This window comes from Glycine soja, chromosome 11, assembly GCF_004193775.1.
Source record: "Glycine soja cultivar W05 chromosome 11, ASM419377v2, whole genome shotgun sequence".
NCBI classification, from domain to species: Eukaryota; Viridiplantae; Streptophyta; class Magnoliopsida; order Fabales; family Fabaceae; genus Glycine; species Glycine soja.
The window spans coordinates 13,729,545-13,744,662 of record NC_041012.1 but is presented as its reverse complement, the minus strand read 5'-3'; the positions used below and the strand labels follow the sequence as shown (position 1 = coordinate 13,744,662).

The window sequence follows — 15,118 nt, the reverse complement described above, 5'->3', positions numbered from 1 at the left end:
CAATCTCCTGAGATCAGCCGTGACAAATGGCAATTAAGTATGACTTCTTTGTGTAGATTTAGAGTAATAATAAACAAATTATGGCATTTGATTGAATTAGCCAGCTAGTAACAAGGCCTAAGGGGTAATAATCTAAGTGAAAATAGCACCAGAAAAAGTGACTATGCTATGAGAAGTAGAATAGAACCACTAATATCTGAGTAGGCGGTGATAGCAATCAAGGCCTTAGTCCTCAAAAATTCATGAGCAACATGAAAGACTTGAAGCATATTTGTGCAGATTACTTATTTCCTCCTTTCTGCTTAAAATATCATACAAGGCAGCAAGTGCTGATCAGCATTGTGCAACCACAATAAATATTCCTAAAAAACCTGGCTCCATATGAATTTCTCTAGGTGAAAAGTGTGCAGATAAAGTGTATATGTAATGCAATTTCTGCAAACTACCAAACTAACTGAATAATTCCCATTCCATTCCACACTGAATAGTATGGGGAACTGTTAAAGTGTTACCTTCAACAACTACATGAATAGTTTTCATAGAGCACATGTGCTAGAGAGAGACTACTTATCAGGATCAAAGACATCAAACAAAGCCTCAACTTTACAGGGTAATTAGTGTTACTTTCTTGTAAAACATACAAGAAAAGCCCATAAATTTAGGCAATTAAAACAGGACAAAATGCATAAATAGAATGCTCATGTTTATAATAATACACTTCATATCAGGGCTCATAAATTGCCATTGCTAATTAATATGTTCACTTCCTTAACTGAAAATAATAAATCCTAAAAACAGACAATTAGCATAGAACCATAGCCAAGGCAAATTCAAGCAAGAAAGATCAATAGAAGCGGTAAGTTATGTAGCACCTTCGAATATAGAATTAATTGGTCGTTCAAAGGTGCAGAATGGCTCTGCTTAGCATCTCCAAGTTGAAACTGAGATGAGATCCTTCCTTTGCCAGCAAAGAACAAGGGAAGACTGCCTCTTCTCAACATGGAACCCCTTGCTAGGAGTCCTCTGCACCAAACACTCAGCCTGGGATTCTGTAAAGTTACTAAATGTCAATGGTGAAAACCCAGATGACAAGAGAAGGTTCTTCCAAGGAAGTGCTCTTTCCTGCAAACCATGTCGACCCAAAACAAGCTTCTCCATTGATGGCTGAAGATAATACTTCTCAATCATCTGAAGGACATCTGGGTGAACATTAACCGCATCAAGTGACTCAAGCAGCCCTGAATAAGACTGAAGTGCAAAAATCAGATGCTGAGGAAATGGTGCATCAGTTCGATCACAACTTCTATCCAATGTAACCACAATTTTTGGCATGAGCTGCTTCACAAAACGAAGGACCAAAGGTAGATATGATGGGTAATTTGAGAAAGAGCCAATAGGCATGTTAACCACTACAGCTTTGCAGTCACGAAGTGGCTGGGGCCAGGAAGCAGAATTTAAAGACTCAAGGCTCAGAATCTCCAGCTCAAAGGGCATGCGTAACTCCCCAGCATATTGCTTCAAGCTCTCCTGAGTGAAACTGAGCTCAATTTCATCATGGTGGGAGGGTGACACAAATGCAGTGATCTTGAGTTCAGGTGCACCGCCATTCCTGAGTGCTAACTCTTGCATGAAAGAAGACCACTGTCCACCAAGCCCAATATCAAAATCTATTATGTGAATGCGATCAAACCCTTTCACAGCTTCAAGCAGTGCTTGGTTACAAGTAAAATTAGCGAACTGCAGAACTGGTGAGATTTCTGAGAATGATTTGTAAGCACCAATCTTGAGCAGAAGGCCGGTGGGTGAAAAGGTGAAAGAACTGTTGTTGGCATTTGAATGGAGAAGTAATTGCAAGGCCTCTTTGAAATAAAAAGCAGCCCTCTGAAAAGGCTTCCCAATGGGAGAAAGTTGGTGATTGAGCCGCGCCAATATCCCGTGCGCGAGTTCCAGATTACCTGCATCGATCAGCTCTGCAGCTTTGAAAAGCTGTTCAGTTATAGCCTGTTGAAGCTGGTGGGTCGCCAAGTCTTGGCCACCGGAGTTCACCATTTTTTGCTTTGGTGCCACCACCATGGATGGCCTCTGCAGAAGATGGTGAGGAAGCAGTTGGAGCTGCTGTTGCTGCCTCCGAAGTAACAGCTCTTGGCCAGAGTCCAAAAAGGGTGTCTTTGGAACCTGATAATTTGGGCCACAATTCAGGCGTTTTGCCGGAGGCTGAGGGAGAAGTTGATGATTTTCTTGCAGTTGGCCATATGTCAAAGGCAAAACCAAACCCGCGTTTGGCATAAACTGAGATTGATTTTGGTTCAAAATGAACTGAGGATTGAGAACTTGTAGCTTCTCATCCAGAGGCTCTATTGGTGGATGATGCTGTTGTTGTTGTTGAGGCAGAAACACACCCTGAGGGAGTGAAACTGGTGAGAGATTGCTAGCTGAAGCAGGGAACCCAGTAGTGTTTGGATTCACACCAGAACCAACCCTAGGAACATTGGGGCTAACATTAGTTTGAGAATTGAAAGGGAAATCAGAACAATTCCCAGTACCAGAAGGGTCAATGCTGCTGCTGCTGCTCACAAAGTTCACACTAGGAATAGGGAAAAGCACAGAACTCTGATCCACCAAACCAAAACCCACTCCAACCCCATTGAATTCAACATCCTGAGAGCCACTTCCACCCTGCAAAAGCTTGGTCAAACCCACAGATGGGTCCTCAATGTCCCCCATAATCAACTTCAAAATGGAATGATCTTGACCTGGTGACTCAGACAACACACTCTCCCAATCCTCCATTCCCAGCCCACATCTTGCCTGTCCAACCTCTAACCCTGCTTGAGGTGGGTTGTTCTCCTTCTCAGCCGCGGTCGCCGTGGCCGTGCCTGTCGTGCTATCCGTGGAGCCGCTGCTGGCGCGTGAGGAAGATAGTGTAGAGGAGGATGTGGGAGGGCTGCTTGTTTTCCTTTTGCGGTCCAAACCAGAAGAGGGCTCAATGCCCACATAGCAAAAGTTTTCCCTTTGGGGGTTCCACCTTTGCAGAAATTGCTCTTGCTGTGGAAGTAACAACGAATCTGAAACAGCAGCAGCAGCACCAGAAGCAAAATCTAGCACCCCGTTCCCTCTAAATTCCTGATAGGGTAGGGGCACGGCCTTCATCTAAATCAACCCCAACAAGTTGGTACAAGAAAAATTCAACAATACCCCAAAAAAAAACACCAACAAAATGGGTTTCAGTTAAGGAAGGACTCAAAATACCAGGTGGGAGAACAAAAGACAAAGATCTGAGCTTTAACACACTAGTGGTCAAATACATGCACTTGTGTTCAACAGACCCATTTCAGCAACAACAACAAGAATAACAACACGCCTCACCTCATTCATTCTCCTCCTTCATCTTCTTCTTCTTCCACTTGCGCAGCTACTTCTTGTTTTTCTCCAATATCCCTATTTCTTTTTTTGTTTCTCTCTCTTTTATCATGTGATGGTTCAAAAACCCATCTTTGTTCTTCTTGTGATGTGCACAGTACAAAAAGAAAAAAGCTTTAAATGGGGTTTTCTTTCTTTCTCTTGTCTGTGGAGTACCCTTGTCCTCCTTGTGTTTTCTGCTGTGGATGGATGCGTGCAACATATAAAAGTGGTAAAGTGCTCTCTCTCTCTCTCTCTCTCTCTTGAATATTTAGGCTTATTAAAATAAAATATTTATGTGGCTTTTGTCTGTAGACGTTGTTATCTCGCATGGTAGGGTCTCTATCACACTCTGTCCCCACTCGCAGATGTAGTGCGCACAATTTATAGTTTTGGTTTGGGAGAGGTGTATGTTTAATACTACTTCTGATATAAATTATGAAGATAAAGAAAACTGATAATCATATTAATATTATTATAAATTTAAATTTTATTTTAAAAGTATTTTTAAGTTAAAATATTATAAATAATAATCTCTTTTAATATTAATATCCATAATCCAATAAATAAGTATATAATAAATAAAGTTAATAATAAATTAAGGATATAAAAAACTTTTAATTTTAAATAAGTTTAAAAACTTCTCATTATGGTTAATAATTAAAACCAAAAGAAAAATATCACTGGAACAACAAAACCAAAATCTAAACAATTTTGTTTTGTCCATTGAAACCAATCTATTGGATCATGAAGGCAAATGAAATTAGACAAACCATATCCAGCCCAAGTTGCTGCAGCATACTTACAAGAAAAAAGACTATGAAAGATAGATTCAGGCTGAAAGTTACAAACTCGACAGATATCAGAAGAGATAATTCCTCCATGTTGCAGGAGGCTACGAGAAGGTACAACACCATGACAAAGCTTCCATAAAAAGAATTGAATGTAAGACGGCAAATACAACTTCCAGAGTCAGTTCCAATCCCGAGCAAAAAGCAACTGATCAGAATGATGAAGCCGCCAATGATTCACGCTTCTTGCAGAGTAGATATCTGCTAAAGAAGGTCCTCAAATCCAAACATCAGGAAGCTCATCAACCAGCAAAGGTTTCACAGAAGAAAAAAATATTTTGCAAATGATCATTAGGAATAGGAGTATATAGCTTATGGATAACCCACTCAACACCTGACCAAACATCCTTAATAGCAAGATCAGAATCAGCAATAATACAAGGAACTTGTCCTAAAGGAACTTTAGAAGCCCAAGGAAAAAATCAAAAACTAGTATTACCATTGCCAAGTTTAAAACAAAAACTATCTTCCAACTCCTTCAAAGCAGAAATAATAGAGGTCTAAGTCTTAAAGCCTTTAGTCTTCTTAGCCAAAAAAATATTTCCATGAGACGTATTTTGCAACTTTGCCACTCTAACACCTAAACCTCCCCTCCTTTTAGGCCTTGAAATAATCTCCCAATTCATCAAATGCGCATCCCTTTACCCGAGTCCCCCTTCTAAATAAAACTTTGAACTGACTTATCCAAAGCATCACAAAAATATTCAGGATACCAATCCACCCGCATACCAAGAAGGAATAAAAGACATCACAACATTTGCCAAAACCATTCTACCCGGCTTATTTAGAAGCCTACCTTTCCAAGCTGCCAATTTAGAATTAATTACGCCCATGATATCCATATAATCTCGTCTCCTCGATCTGCCATGAAAAAATTTAAACCCTGGGTATTTCCCCAACTGAAAAGTAAAATTCATGCGAGTAACTTTTGAATTTATCTCTCTTTGTCTCGACAAACCAGAAGAAGCAAAAATCCTAGATTTCTCAAGACTAACTTTCAATCCCGACAAAGATGAAAAATCATTCAAAATATTCATAATAAGCTTAGCTTGAGATGCCTGACCTTTAGCAAACAGTAAGACATCATCTGCGAACAGTAAATGAGAAACACTAGGGCCATTTGAGGTCAACTTAACTGGCTTCCACCTCACCTCCCATCAGACACTACCTAAGAGATCATATCACCAAGCCTCTCCATACATGATACAAATAAATATGGGAACAATGGGTCTCCCTGACGAAGCCCTCTCACAGGAATAAAACTATTTTTTGTTCTACCTCCATTCCACATGATAGAAATAGAAGTAGATGACAGAGCATGTAGAATCAAAGACATAATGTTATTAGGAAAATAAAAAAAATAAAAAAGAGTTTCCCTCCAAAAAAATCCTAGTCCACACGATCATATGCCTTCTCCGGATCCAATTTAAAAATAAAATCCCTTTCTTCCTTTTAGATTTATGCATAAAATGAACTAACTCTTGAAGAATTAAGGCGTTATCTTTAGTACTTCTACCTAATGAAACTACTCTGCAAAGGGCTAACAATACGGTCTAGATATGGACACAATCTTGCCACCAGAACTTTAGAAATCATCTTGTACAAAACATTATATAAACTTATGGCCTGAAATCCTTAAGAGTGTGCTTGGATAAGGAATTTAAAATTCTAAAAATTTTTAATACTTCAATTAAAATTCTTTTATTTTTAAAATTTTGTGTTTGGATAAAAAAATTTAAAATTGTGAGGGTGGAAAAAAAATGAATGCAAAGAGAAGAGAATATATGGTTGGTGTGCTAGTTATACGTGTCCCCTTATGCCCACACCCGATCGATGTTTCACGAGCTCAGACGGTGTTTCTTGAAGAAGAGGGTCATCGGCGCGAGGGAGTAGAAGAGAGGACGAAGGTTATTAAGGAAATACGCGGATATTTTAGAAGATTCTTCTATAAGAAGATAATCTTAATTTCTCACTTTTTAGAAGAAAATTGAAATTTCACATTTTTAGTTGTTTGAAATTCCGTTTTAAAATTCCAAAAATTTAAATTCTTCATAAAAAAAACATCCAAACAATGAATTCTAGATTAGAAAAATTTAAATTCTCTGATAAATTACTTTCCTTTGTTAAAATTCTCTATCCAAACACACTCTAAATGTTTTTTGAGAATCACCTTTAGGAATTAGGACAATAATAGTCTTAGCAGCCTACACATCAAACATACCTTCTGAATCGCTTCTCTAACAAATCTCCAAACATCATCTCCAACCTTTTCCCAAAATATCTTAAAAAATATTTTCTAATACCCATCAGGTTCAGGTGCCTTATACGATTTCATAGAGGAAACAACATGATAAACTTCTTCCTTAGTAACAAGCTTTACCAAATTTGGAATCACCTCTTGAGGAAGAGGACAGACATTAGTCCCTATATTTTTGGCAGACCCACACTCTTTCGTACAGAATAGAGACTTTAAAATACTTGATGGCTTCAACTTTTAAAATCTCATCATGAGTACACCATTCACCACAAGGTAAACAAAGACCATGAATTTTATTACATTTTGACGAATAACTATTTGTGCATGAAAGAACAATGTATTCCTGCTCCCTAATCGAACCCACTTCTCACGAGATATTTTTAACCAAAAGGTATCTTCCTGAAACAAAACATTCTCATACTCATTTAATAATTGTTATTGAACCCTTACTAAGTAAGTTGAATCCGCCTGCTCAAGAGCTCCCTGAACTCTTCTAAGACAGGACTCCAACTTTTTCTTCCTTGCAATAATACTTCACTTCAACATTGAAAACTATGGAGTCTTTGCCAACATTATTAAGACCATAAATAACTCCTCCATCGTCCCTATTCCAAGCTTCTTTAACCAAATTCAGATAATCAGAATGAGTATGTAACGACCGTCTTGTCACTACGATATCACTAACTCTAAAACGAGACATTTTGGTTTTTCAGTGAAAAACTCCATTAATTTGATTATGAAATGCTTCATATATATATATATATATATATATATATATATATATATACATATATGTGTATCTAAGCCTGTGATTTACATGTCCAAATCAAAATAGAATCAAGGAACCAACTACAGAGGAGTTGATAGCAAAACACAACTTTCTCTCAAAATAATCTTGATGTCATCACATCGGCTTGACGACTCCCACAAAAGAATTTCCCTCCATATCATCTGATGTTGTTCACCTGCTCTCACGAATAAAGGTTCGTAATCATCATAGGTACCAACCACACGATACAAATTGCAAGGGTGGGTTTATTATAAAAGAAATCAACAAGCATCAGATGACAATAAGTAGCAAGGAAACTAGAATAATAATCATAATCATACTCAATAATCTATTAGTTCAACATACACTTAAGAACTAGTCATCAACTTTTTCATAATTCTAATCAATCATGCTCAGTATGATGCATGCACCTAACATCAACTCTCAAATACAATGTGGTACCATTCATCAGGAAATAGTCGAAGCGTGTCCATGCAACACTCTCACTTAAGAAAACTAAGCAACAAGTGTCGAGGTCACCCTGTCGTGCACAGGCAACTTCCCCCCATACTAATCAGCCTGAGTCTCAAGGAAGTTCCAAATTGAGTGACATGCCCCCAAGTACAAGTATTTTTCTCATGAAAAACTACAAGTACTTACTGACAAAGTTTATACTATTTTCATGTAGTATGGAGTATGAAACATGGACATCATCAATACGTTGATTGTGGATAATTAAAGATTTTAAGTCATCCCATTCTCTCTCTAGGGATGCTTAAAACTCTTTAACCACTCTATTTCCCCCCCAGGGATATCCAACATGGTCACTGCACCCCCCATGTACATGCACAACATACATCATCACAATAACATCATCAACATCAACATCATCTCATCTCAATGTTATTATCAACATCAACACCATTTCATCTCAATAGTATCATCAACATTAATATCATTTCATTTCAATATCATTATCAACATCAACATCATCTCATCTCAATATCATTATCAACATCAATATCATTTACCATCAATATTATCATAAACATCATTAGTAATCACATTCACATTTTCCAGGTCTTCATAAAACAACAATATCATTTATCAATAACAACTATGTTGCAACCCATTAGTCGAAAAACACAGTTTTCTTGAAAATCAGCATGCACGGGGGCATACATACATTCTCATAATTGGGTTCCCTAACCCCAACTATGGTATTAAAAGCCATAAATCAATAATAAACTCTCATCACCTATTGATATCTCTACGTCACTCAGAAGTCTCTTGCATTCATGTATGTCGGTTCAAACGTAGAGTTATATATACCAAATCGAAGGCAATTTAGTATAGATTTCAAAAACATGGTTAGTATCAACATTCGGGGTCGAATACCCCTGTCAAATTAAAAGGGGCTAAGGGGTGTTTCGGGATCTATATATCAAAGACTTCATTTTGAAATTCTAATAATGCTAATGTGATAAGGGTTCAACGAAGGTCACGAAAACAACATCAATTTTATAAAAAAGTAACTTTTAAAACGTCTCATTTTCAAGGATTTTTCAAAGGAAGCGTGGTTACCTCGAAGAAACCACGAAAGAAGAGTCGAGAGCTTCATTTCTCTATCGAATCCTTGAGGTGGATTCTGAAGATTCTGCTCCAATTAAAGTGTTCCTCTCCATGTAGTGGTCCGAAGGCAAGCAACGGAAGCTTGTGGTGGCCACCGGTGGTCATGGGTAATGGAGGAGAAGGTCTTAGGGTTTTTGGGCATGAATAGAGAGAGGGGGAGAGATGAAAATGCCCATTCTTTTCGCTGTTGGACATATTTATAATCTACAAAACTTGCTTAGTGAGCTCGTCTCGCTAAGCAAAATTCCACTTTTGGCGCTGATCGCGACCTCTCCTACTGAGCGAATTACCTCTTCAAGTTGGAAATACGTTTAGCGCGCTGGTCTCACTAATCGAATTTCACTCTTGGGTTAGGAATGGCACTTAGCGCGCTTGTCTCGCTAAGCGAGCTGTCCATGGGTGTTATTTGCAAAATCACAACGGTCAAAACTCGCAGACATGAGTCACGAAACCTACAGTTTAAGTTTGAAGGTGATCCAACGGTTAACGAGTTTGAGGTCATGGTTTTACTGAAATAGGTTTCTGGGTCAAACTTGACATCTTACATATCCAACACAGGTCAAACAAACTCCACATAACCTAATCATTCACACCAAGCAATTGCACATATTTAAGTCACACAACACCTCAACTAATCCAACTTAATGATTACATCAAACATCTAATGTCAGTTATTAAAATTTTAGGGTGTTATAGAGTACACCAAACAACTTGAAATCGAAAAGGTCATTGCTCCCTACTACCTCCCTTCAAACAACCACACAATAGTAGAGGACTATGATATGAATGACACCTTCTTAGATGTTAAATAGTAGCATCAGGAAACTTTAACCTCCAGGCTTGGTTACATAACCCCTAATCTGGATGTCTCAAAACCATTTCCTTCCATTGCTCTACTTTTGCCAAGTATACTTTGACCCAAATAACTCCAAGTCAGTCAACCCACATCGACCAATACCATCAGCAAACAAGTGTAAGTCTAAAAAAAGCTTATCCTCCTTGTTCTAACTGGACAAGAATATCATTAAAATCACCCTTCAGAGCCTAAGGAGACAAAAATCTACTCCTAGGTAGATGCAAATAATACCAAAGTAGTTTCCGATTAGAAAAAATTGGACTAGCATAAATTCCAGAACAAGACCATCCCAAATTACCCTTCAAAACCTTCATTGTAACACACTGAGGCATGGAATCAAACACCTGAAAAGAAAAACCAAAATTAGAACTAGAATTAGTTAGACTCTAGATCCCACCAAATTGGCCAAATTCGTCTTCAATCACCACTGGGCTTCCTAATCCCAAAAATACTTTATGTTCTTAAAATGAACATAAGTTTCAAAAATAAAAATATCAAGTTTATATCTCTGCAAAAGGTCTCGCATATGAGATTGGCTCTTCCTATTACCAAACCCACACACATTCCACACAAGACACGAGAAATATTTGTTATTCATAATAACTATTAGACAAAAAAGGAAGAATAACATTGCCTCTAAGAAGATACCAGATGTGCCTCTTCAACCATATCATCCAGACTTTCGTTAAAACTCTCAATCCCTGCCATGCCTTCTGATGTCACTTCATGATGAGGAATTGCACTCAATTTTTGCTTTTGTAGGTCAAGGGATTTTCCTCTAAGCTAATGTTGGCCCTCTCCAAACCTATTACGATAGATCTAGGGTTCTGACTTGCATCTTGATTCGACTCTTGAGAATCATTTATAGACAAGACCTTGGTAGCATTCATTAGGCCTAGAGAGTCTGAACCAGAATGACTAATGGGCTTGCTAGATGATGGACTTGTGAAAATAGTCCTTTCCTTATCCAGCCCAACCTTTATCCCTTGAACATCATTCACCCCCCTATGATTCCCATTACTAGGATGCTTTTATCTCTATGTCAAGGACACTTTAGTATTTGTTGCTACTTGTTTCATACCCATGTTGTATCCTTTAGCCTGGTAGGACTTTGCTACATTAGACAAAACATTAAATGGATTAGCCATCACATTCTTATGAAAATTTGTTCCCCCTTGATTCTTTAACGATCCTACCCCTATTTCCTTCTTTTTCTTTACTGCTTGTTTCTTCCTTTTAGTAACCATGATCGAATCACCATAAAGATGCTATTTTGTAGAACTATCAACAACTTTCAAGGATTGTGCATGTATGCGAGAAGAATCAAACCCTTGTACATTAGCTTTGTTGGTTGTTGGATGATGGAGGATGGAGATAGGGTGGAAGACATCATTGGTCGTCTGGCCTAGTACTTTTGCCTTTTGGATTGGTCATCCAATCTTGAGTAATCTGGTGGAACGTCTAACCACATAGAAGGGAGCGTCTAGTTTGGTGGTTCATTAACATAGGTTGTGTTTTAATTGTGACTTTTTTCTGTTTTTCTAATGTAACTATTTTTAGTTAGACAGTTAGTTGTTGTCTCCTTATAAGAATTTTTATATTTTAGGTCCAGTGAACTAGAGAGTGATTTGAACTCCTTCATTGTAAATTTTGTTATTCACAATAAATTAACACTTTATGTGATATCTGTCTTTTCCTTCTATCATCTAAACTTCCCTATCTGAATAGAATTTCTCGCATCTTCACTACAAATTGCTATCTAAAGCTTCAATTCAAGATCAATTATGGATTTGTTTCTTGGTAGATAAAGTCATCAATGATCAACCATTCTATTTGTTATTTGTTCATGTTGTGTCTTCAAGATCCTATCAACATGATGGACAACACAATCAAGATTGAGAAATTTATAAGAAAGAATAGCTTCAACCTTTGATGCATCAAGATAGGAGCCTTGTTGAAAGAACAGGGCATCTACGCTCCTCCCTCCTATCAATTGTCAAAGATTGATAAGCCAGTGCTTGAGTTACAAGAGGAAAAGGTGCATTCGCTAATCCTCTAATCTTTATCTAATGAGGTTTTTTATTGGGTTTTGGCTCGAATTGGAGAAACTTTTCATGACAACATCAAAGAAATATTTTGTTGTTGCTCTTGTTCAGAATGACTCCTCATCGGAAAGTGATTTGGTTCTGGCTATTGGTGAACAACTACAACAACACTCTGAATAATGTGTATTGAACTTAGGTTGTTCCTATCATATGTGTCCACGCAGACATTGGTTTGTGACATATGAGAAGAAGTTTGGTGGTATTGTACTTACGGGTAATGATGCTCCTTGTAAGTTTGTTGATATAGGTTTTGTACAAATCAGAATGCATGATGGTGTTGTAAGAACCTTAATTGAAGTTCATCATGTTTCAGAGCTTAAGAAAAATCTTGCATTTATGGGTGTGTTGGATTTGAAAGGTTTTTATTGTAGGGTTGAAGGTTTCATGTGGCCTTTGTTGTATTAGGGAACCAAGCAAGGAAATTTGTACTTCCTTCAAGGATCCACTGTGACAGGCTCTGTCTCTGTGATGTGCCATCATTTTCTTCTATTTTCTAAACCCTTTTTGCACCATTTTAATTACTGATTGGTCTTAATTGTCAATTAATTAGGCAGTTTTATTATTTGGGCTCATTTAGCTAATTTGATGTTTTTAATCTAATTTCAGGAATTAATGAAACATGGGGCTTAATCCGGATTTTGGTTGTGTACTTGAAGAGGGCAAATAAAGCAGCGCTTACCTTAGTTAATTTCTAATTAGAAAATTTCGCAATTTTATTTTATGTGGTTCAGTGTTTATTTCGTTTTGGGCCAGAGTATTGTAATAGGTCCTAGTGACTTTGAGTGACTTTTTTTTAAATAGCAGCCTTGGGATTCGTGCAAGGCTATTCTGTGATGTTATTCATTATTCAGAGCTTTGTTTAGGTTTTACGTTTTTCTGTTTGAATGCTACTGTTTCGTTCTTAATGCAATTTTCCATTTTCTGCTTCTAATAACAATTTCGTTCTTGTTTCTTCTTCTACTTTCATTTACGTTTCTGCTTCATTTACGTTTCTGCTTTTAGTTTCATTTGCGTTTTCTGTTTGAATCTATGGAAGGCTAGATTTTCTGGTGTTGTTTCCTTTTGAGGACGAAGTCCAACTCTCTTTGAGGTTTCGTTTATAATGTGGCTTCCTGGCAGTTTCCCCTTCACCAATTAACCCAAATTCGTGAACATTAATCAGTGCACGCTTCGTGTTCGATTAATTGCCTCTGAGCCTAACTTGCGTTCATGCTTAATGGACGAAGGACTAACTGGTGTATGTGTTGCCTAATCACGTATTGACAACCCTAAGTTGATTTTCGCTTAGTAAATTGAAATAGGGTTGGATTAAGTGGTTAACTGTTAAGGACGGATTCTCCATAACCCAGGATAAGAGAATGACTTCTGAATCAGAGGAAACAACCCATTTTTAATATTAGTAGTTTCATATTCCAGTTTACTTGTTCTGTCCTTTAAATCACAAAACAAACAACCCCCCCCAATCGTTACTGTTACTGCAAGTGTATTATGAACATTTGGTTTATCATTGCTTGCTGGGAAACGACCTAGGATCACTTCCTAGTTACTGCATTTTCATGTTTATTTGATTCGGGTACGGCCTCGATCAAATTTGGCGCCGTCGCCGGGGAGCAGTGTCCAAAGGTTCATAATAGCTAGCGTTGTGTGTTTAATTCCTTCGTGTTTTATGTTTAATTGTTAGTATTATGTTAGTATGTGTGTTGGTGTTGTTTAATGTCCTGGTATTTTGTTTAGTGTGTGTTCTGTTTCAGTTTTCCTATTAAGCATTTCCCCTGTTTCAATATTGGGTGTTTTGCTGTGAATAGTATTTTGCGATGGACTTAGCGACCATGCTTGCGGCAAAACAGAGTAGTAGTAGAAATCATGTAGCGACGGATTTTAGCGACCACCCATGCTAAATTATTTGGGATTTTTTGTTTCAGTAGCTAGGGTTTTTATTTTTGGCTGAATTTTTTTTTGGTAACTTCTTTCAATCCATATTTTGTGGGAAAAATAGCTAGAGCCTTTAGATTGGTCAGATTTGAAAGTTCCAAAAAAGTAGCAAATTTTGTGTTTGTCAAAACTTCAAACGGCCATAACTTTTGCTCCGGTTATCAGAATCGCAATTATTATATATGTATTTGGGGTAGAAAAAAATTTCCTACGCCGTGGAAGCCAGCCTATGGCCGGATGAGGTCTCCATCGTCCAAAAATAGTCATTATGATGGAAGCTTGCTTGTGGGGCTTCTATGGAGGATGAATCTTTGAGCTTCAATGATGTCATTTAATGGTTATTTTCCACCATGGAGATGCAGCGGAAGACAAAGGAGAAGAGGTGAGAGGAGGCGCCATCCACTAGGGAATAAGCCATGGAAGAAGGAGCTTCACCACCAAGATGAGCCTTGGATAAGAAGCTTGGAAGGATGCTTCAATGGAGGAAAAGAAAGAGGGAGAGAAAGAGAGAGGGGGGAGCACGAAATTGAAGGAATAAAAGAGGGAGAGAAGTGAAACTTTGAAGTATGTCTCATAAGACTCTCATTCATCAAATTTACAACAAGTGTTACACATGCTTCTATTTATAGACTAGGTAGCTTCCTTGAGAAGCTTTCTTGAGAAAACTTCCTTGAGAAGCTTCTTTGAGAAAACTTCCTTGAGAAGCTAGAGCTTAGCTACACACACCCCTCTCATAACTAAGCTCACCTCCTTGAGAAGCTTCCTAAAGAAGCTAGAGCTTAGCTACACATACCTCTCTAATAGCTAAGCTATCCTCCTTGAGATGAGAAACTAGAACTTAGCTACACACCCCCTATAATAGCTAAGCTCACCCCCATGACAAAAAACATGAAAATACAAAAAAAAGTCCTTACTACAAAGACTACTCAAAATGCCCCGAAATACAAGGCTAAAACCCTATACTACTAGAATGGCCAAAATACAAGGCCCAAACGAAGGAAAAACCTATTCTAATATTTACAAAGATAAGTGGGCTTATACTTAGCCCATGGGCTCGAAATCTACCCTAAGACTCATGAGAACCCTAGGGCCTTCCCTTGGATCTCTAGCCCAATCTACTTGGAATCTTCTACCCAATGCCCTTGCGGGATAGGATTGCATCACATTCTGTCAAAAGTTTTTTATTTTTCAAGTTTTATTCACTTATTTTTCTTAACCTACCATTTTTAGCTTCCATAGTTAGACTTTGAATTTTTGCCTGAAATTTTTTGTACTATCTTCTCATCATTTTATAAGGTTGCTCACAAAATTTCAAGT

General features: G+C 37.7%; 1 protein-coding gene across 1 annotated transcript; it reads right to left on the bottom strand.

The window, feature by feature from the left end:
* Positions 1-581: 581 nt before the first annotated feature.
* On the bottom strand, positions 582-3,649 carry LOC114375772 (scarecrow-like protein 6). Its single transcript, XM_028333626.1, has 2 exons — positions 3,367-3,649; positions 582-3,150 (listed from the first exon to the last, which is right to left on the bottom strand). Exons 1-2 carry the CDS (start codon positions 3,373-3,375, stop codon positions 922-924), a joined length of 2,238 nt encoding a protein of 745 aa, XP_028189427.1. The 5' UTR covers positions 3,376-3,649; the 3' UTR covers positions 582-921.
* Between the last annotated feature and the right edge of the window lie 11,469 nt (positions 3,650-15,118).